At 41.0% G+C, this 6585-nt stretch overlaps 1 protein-coding gene across 1 annotated transcript; it reads right to left on the bottom strand.

The window, feature by feature from the left end:
- Nucleotides 1–98: 98 nt before the first annotated feature.
- On the bottom strand, nucleotides 99–6447 carry tdh2 (L-threonine dehydrogenase 2). The gene is made up of 8 exons (XM_076299577.1): nucleotides 5257–6447; nucleotides 4756–4798; nucleotides 4413–4483; nucleotides 3953–4102; nucleotides 2466–2638; nucleotides 2045–2135; nucleotides 1704–1973; nucleotides 99–1288 (listed from the first exon to the last, which is right to left on the bottom strand). Exons 1-8 carry the CDS (start codon nucleotides 5450–5452, stop codon nucleotides 1143–1145), a joined length of 1140 nt encoding a protein of 379 aa, XP_076155692.1. The 5' UTR covers nucleotides 5453–6447; the 3' UTR covers nucleotides 99–1142.
- Nucleotides 6448–6585: the final 138 nt, after the last annotated feature.

Below are 6585 nucleotides of genomic sequence, written 5' to 3'. Positions count from 1 at the left end.
GTTTTTTTTTCCCTTTTTATTAACAGTAAAATCTTGGATTTCATAGTTGTTCATGTTTTAGTGAAGAGAATAATAATGAAGTCAAGCAGCAATAAGATAGGCCGAAGTCACATGAGTGATCCAGATTGAGACCATATCCATCGACAGTAGCCAATATTTAGAAAAATGCTTAAAGTGAAAAAGTCTGTTGACAATAGTCTGCTACCGAATACAATTGTGGAGCTGCAAATAAATCTTACACCTCAGATATATACCACAAAATCCCAACACACAATATTTACCTCTGTAGGCATTCATTTGACAAAAATAGGCTATTTAATAAATTAACATATTTATTTATTTTTCCATGAATAATGTACACTGCAATTTTGTCAATTGGCCTGTGAGTGAGGTTTGAAAGGCTTGTTTCATTTAGGCTATATCAACACAATACGCATCTGGGCTAAAAATCACACCTGTTGGAAAAGAAAGATAAAGATACAGTATTTTAGATGCGGCTATATCCTTCCAACAGCATGCCCTTATATAACATTGGGTGTCCTCCATTCCCTCTACCAGCACAGTGTTTCAGTTTCCCTCCATTGATCCATCCATAATGTCTTATTCTGCAGTGTTGCTTTTCAGCATCTCATCATTGTGCTGTTCTCTCCTGGATCTCATTGCCAGCTGTGAGCAAGGCTATGATGCTGTGTAAGATAATTAAGGCAGAAACCTGATGATGTGTTTTATTTATCTTCTCCCTATCACAATTAAAACAACATTAATGCAATAGTCACAACAGTATGGTTGACAGTATAGTTCCCTGAAAAAGAGTTAAGGCTGCTGGTTAGAACATGTATGAGCATTGTCTGTGTGAATGTGAATGTGACAGTGTGTGTGGGTGTGTTTGCATGAATGCGTGTATGTGTGTGTATGCATGCATGTGTGAGCTTGTGTGTGAGTTTCTGTGTCTGTGTGTGTTTACTGTTTGGTCACTTCAGGGGGTTTAGCTTGAAGGTTAGGTGTTCATGAGTGGTTCCCCGTGGCTGGAAAAAGGAGGTTTGGAGTGGTTTGTGTGTTTGTGTGTGCCCCTCCTTGCACTCTACTGGAAGTGTGACTTAAAGGGAGTTGTTGGGAAGTGAAGTCTCTGTTGACTGCGCCTGCTAGCTGACTGGAAGCCCAGCATTGGCCCTCTTGTCGCAGATAGAGTAGATCATGTCTGTAACGAGTTCCGGAAGCCCATAAGACGGCCGCCAACCCCAGTCTCTTCGTGCATTGGAGTCGTCAAATCGCACTGGCCAGCTGTCCGCTGCAAACAAGGCAGAACAACAGAAACACTGAATTTATTATTAAATATAAAATGTGATTGCATTCCTAATAATTGAACAAAGAAGGAAGGCCAGTTCTTAAACAAATAAACCATAAGAATTGCCCACCCTGATATTGACAATCTACAGTCAGAGAATACATATTTCCTAAAGATAGCTTCAAGCAAATACAGCAACTGTGAAACTCTGAAATTGTTGGAGCCTATAGATCCAAGACGAAATTTCCTTGTAAACGAACAATAATGTGGTTTCTATTCTATTCTATCGTATTCTATTATTGTTATTATAACAGTGACCTTTGCCATATGGATCTTACAAGCCATTGGCAAAACAGTGATTGACAGTATACGGCTCCATTTGGAGGCTAGTTGACACATACTCGGATGCTGTTCATACCAATAGTCTGGCGGACTGCATCAGGGTTGTAGGTGACTTTCAGGTGGGGTAGATGCTTGCGTATTTCTTCAGCTACTTCCTCGGGGGTGAAACTCATGGCAGCAATGTTGTAGGTGCGCAAGGACAGCTGACATTCAGGGGCCTGCATAAACTCCACTGTGGCACGGTGGCAGTCAGCAATGTGCATCATGGGAAGACGTGTGTCCGATCGCAGGTAACACTCGTAATGGCCTGTGCTGAGGGCGTCATGAAAAATCTGGACAGCGTAGTCTGCAAAACACAGAAAGTATGTACAAAGGAGCACAAAGGATATGCCCTTCTCATAATGGACATGGGGTTACCTGTTGTTCCTCCTCCAGGCTTGGTGTTAGCTGAGATGACTCCAGGGTAGCGTAAGCAACGGAAATCCAATCCATATTTGTGATGGAGGTACTGATCAAATGAGACAAAAACATTATGTTATACTTAGTACAGAGAGTACATTTATTTGTGTCATTGCATCTTCAACCAAGAGTAAAATATGCTACTTATGCCTCATGATTCTTAACAAATATTATTAACAAAATTAATCTCACATTTTCATTAAATCTCCTTTTGTGGGATTTGTATACTGAGGAAACAAGATCAGCATGCCACAGATTTTATGAAATGACTGAAGACTTGAGTATATCCATTCATCTATGTATTTCTGTGTATGTATGTTGTTTGATTGCGTGTATGTCAGAAAAGGGGGGGGGAAGAGAAGGTCATCACAACCCTCACCTCCCCCATCAACTCTCCATGAACTTTGGACACTCCATAGATGGTCCGTGGCCTCTGGACACACAGGTCAGGTGCAGGGTCACGGGGAGACGATGGTCCAAATGCTCCAATGGTGCTTGGGACAAAAAGACGCAAGCAGTTCTCTAGCGCCAGGTCAAGTACATTATGAAGGCCTGAGGGTGAAAAAGAAACCAGATGAAATGAATAACCATTTCTATTCTAGAATCTACCAAATTTTGGATCTGGCAACACAGACAGTGGGCCCTAAAAGACAGGCAAACTGCAAAGTCAGGCAATGAGCAAAGAGTTTTGTCCATAAACTAAAACTCTCGTGAATGTTGCTGTTGATGTTGGTGAATAGAAGAGCTGACTCATTGATATTTGTACCTAGGATCTTGCACATGGTAAATTTACAATTAGATTTCCAATAGTTATTAAATTAGCATTAGTTGGACTTAACACTTTAGTTGCACTTTCATTCAAATTAGGGCCCCACGTGTATCTTTGAATTTCCTGCAGCAAACATGATTAGCAAACATTTAGACCACCAAGACTTTCCTCCAGAATACAAGATTTGAGGTAACAAACTGTGTGTGTTGTGTTTTGGCATATTACCAGCAAAGGGAAAAGAAATATGCCATTTCATGTAAATTGTTATGTAGATTATTACTTGGATCTCCATAGAAAGCCAGGCAAAGTATATTCCCATAACGAAACACAAAAGTTTCATCAAGTGTGTAGTTTAGGGAGTGCAATCCCAAACATATGTGGCCAGATCTCAATCACGAGAAGTTAAAAAATCAACTACAATCTATTCATAGAGTTCCTCTACCTTAACAGTGCCAATACCTAGCCTGAACTCTCTGCGATGACTCACAGTAACGGTGTAATGCATTTATTGACGTAATGTACATTTACCATTACGCAAGCTTGCTAAGACCAGACCAATTCTCAATAGATATGGATCCTATCAATTCAGCTTTGACATCCATGGGGTGTTATCAACAATTAATCCTAAATTGGGACATAAAACTTTTACCAAATCCTGTCAGAAGTACAATATATAAACACATATGTCTCGTCAATTAAAGCTATACGAGCAGTTCTTTTGGTCTTCTCTTAAAGAAAATAGACTGTCCAGGTAATTTAAAATAACACGATCAACAGCAGCCATTAGTTGTTCATAAAAGTGCCAACAGTGTTTCTCTGCCATCGTATAGAGCCAAAACATGTGTGACCTGATCTCAATCACGAAATGTAGTAAAAAAGCATCTACAATCCAGCTGGTATAAGGCCCTCCTCTCATCAGATAAGTGACTCTGGCCCAGACAAAATCTGTTTGAATGGACGAGGAGCCAGACAGATCTGTCAGAGCAACTGGTTCAGACCTGTGTGGTTCCTATACAGGCTACCATGAGTCACTTTAGGTTTAAAACTTGTGTGGCATTTAATTGAGCAAAATGTCTTTGGACAAACAATATTCTGACCTGTGATGTTGATGGTGCGCGCTAAGGCCACGTTGGCCTCCCCCACAGCACTGAGCAGAGCACTGTAGTGCACCAGCCATGTGATCCGGTTGTTCACCACCAACTCCCTCAAGTTCTTGTAATCCAACACATCAGCGTAGACAAACGGCCCTGGTTAGATGAAGAGAATGGGAAAGATATATGGATGGGGACAGGGAAGGGAAGGAGGGGCAAGGAAGGGTCATGAGACTGAGGTGTCATGAGAAACGGATAGAGACAGTGGTGCGGTGAGACAGATGAGAGAATAGGCAACTCTTCAGCATGTGTGTCCGTCCTGCTGCTCAGGATATAATAACTACATTTATAGCAGATGATCAGCATACAATGCAGTGGCAGAGACAAGTCGTGACCTAGAGTAAGTTCCAGCAGGTGTTAAATGGAAGTGGGCCATATTTGACTGGCAGATTACAGGATCACCTACCACTGTTGAACACCTCCACGGGGGGCTTCTTGATGTCCGATAGGATCACATTTTCCTTCCCATACTGTTCCCTGACACAAGCACAACAAGTGATTCACTCGACCTATACCAACAATGTAGTTATTCTGCCACATTGCATCCAATGTAAACATTACCAGCAAATCTCACAAACCAAAACAAATACAGGGACAATAGCATGAGAACAGAACTTGAACAGAAAACTTCATATGAAGTGACTGTCAGATTATACTGTCCATAATTCTGACATTAGATAAATGCATGCTGCCTGACCAGGCACATGTAAACCAAAACACACAACAGTTATTCACCATTTTTAACGAACCTCAGCAGTTGTGCCAGTCCAACACCAAGTTGCCCTAATCCACCTGCAGTCAATAGAAAATTGTTGCAAAGTAGATCAAACAGCATAAAATCACATTTAAACATTTAGCCTATCTGATATATTTATTCATGCTGGGGAAAAACAGCTTGGCTCTATCTGTGATCTGGGTTAAACAAAACAGAATTTGTTGGCGTCTGCCTCAACTGGGCTTAAATCCACACCCTGTTGTCACTACAGAGCTTTATCCAAAGACAAAAAACTATGCAAGCTATTCTTCTCCCGGAGGTCATTCGTTGCTGCTATTATGGCCACATTTTGTTTGTCCCTGCCTATTGTGATGAAGAGAAAATAGCGGTGTCTCTCTCTAGTCTATGAAAACAAGCAAAACTCACAAATTAGAAAAGGAAATTAATAAATTGACAACACATGGATATGCACTGACTTTTTTATTTTTGTGTAGGCTACTGTTAAAGAGACTTAGACAAAAAGGATGCATTTCACCTGTGATGAGTACCCGGGGGCAATCTTCAGGAGGAGGAGGGTCGGAGGAATCCTCGTTGTTACACTGATTTATCTGCCGCGGAGACCAACTCATAGCACGCACCGGCAGATAAAACAAACCTCTGCTACCGCATCCGTGACACAGCGAACCTAGAAAAGCCATGGAGGGCAAACAGATCCGCACAGCCGGTAGCATGTCGAGATGCTGTCTCTGAGGGAGGAAAGGGTAATTTTGCCTTGTCACTGGTGGTTTTGTATAACTTGTTGTAGCCTAGCCTACAATTGTTTTTGTTCACTAGTTCATTCACCCCTCAATGGTCAAATGCGGCAGCCTAAATAGAAAGCGTGAATATTGTTACAGCCATTGGTAAATGTCCTGGTCTTGGCTACTTTCAGGCAAACGTGTACACTAACATGTTTATTAGCCAACTTAATAATATAGGCAAACTTAAGAAAATGCAACCCACCTGGAGGCTGACAAACACTTGAAATCCTTCTCCGTGTCAACCACGTTCTGTCCAAAATCTAAAAGATCTCATGAGGTCGCACGGTGACTGCTAAACTAATTTAAATAAATAATGGCGATAAAAAAGGATTTCATGGTATTTAACCGTTAGAATTAAAAGATTACTCTCCCATTGGTCAACGATCGTGCGGATCGAGCGACCATTGGACAAACAAATGGCCGAAGAGTGTCAGGCTGGGATGTGTAGTTTAATGCATCCTAGTAACCGTTCAACCCCCCCTTGTTACACCATAATACGCGACTACACTGTCCAGCAAACATGCTGACTGGCTGCGCCAAACGGAGTTGTATTGTATTCTGTGGTTTAGCTGAGTTGGGCTTTTGATGTGGCATGTGTTCCTAAGTTAGAGAGAGAGAGGGCATTCAATTTTGTGTCTCTTCAGTTATTTTAGCTCCCACGTTTTTAATCAAAAGAAACCGTTTTATCTCAGTTCTGTTGGTTGTCTTGCTACTGTTTGAATTTAATTTTAAATGAAAAGTTCCCTTAAACTTGCCTTTTCATGTTCTTGTCTCACTGAATTAAACTAATTCATTACAAATTCAACTATGTACAGCTATTATAGGCCTAAATATTTAAACTAGATTAGGCTATTACTACATTACAATAGTAATTAATAGGCCTAGGCTAGGGTAGTTCTCAAGAGAAATGGTTGCTGTTCAGGGATGACAGTAGGCCAAGAAGTAGGCCTACATCAACTAAAAACAGTGTTGATCTACGTTTGTCACCATTCCAAGTTGAGCAAAATACATAACTGAGACCTCTAGTGGGATAAAAAGGAAGCAATCTTGTTTGACACAATACA

This window comes from Alosa pseudoharengus, unplaced genomic scaffold (assembly GCF_046254945.1).
Source record: "Alosa pseudoharengus isolate Yale_2024_CS ecotype anadromous, Long Island Sound unplaced genomic scaffold, YU_APseudo_1.1 YU_APseudo_1.1_scf_22, whole genome shotgun sequence".
In the NCBI taxonomy this organism is placed as follows: domain Eukaryota; kingdom Metazoa; phylum Chordata; class Actinopteri; order Clupeiformes; family Clupeidae; genus Alosa; species Alosa pseudoharengus.
This window is presented reverse-complemented; position numbering and strand designations above follow the sequence as displayed.

Coding starts and splice junctions, on each gene's coding strand:
- tdh2 (XM_076299577.1), bottom strand. CDS start 5,452: ATGCTACCGGCTGTGCGGATCTGTTTGCCCTCCATGGCTTTTCTAGGT. Junction 4,799..5,256: donor CCCCCGGGTACTCATCACAG/GTGAAATGCATC, acceptor TATTGACTGCAG/GTGGATTAGGGCAACTTGGT. Junction 1,289..1,703: donor TGCAGTCCGCCAGACTATTG/GTATGAACAGCA, acceptor CCTTGTTTGCAG/CGGACAGCTGGCCAGTGCGA.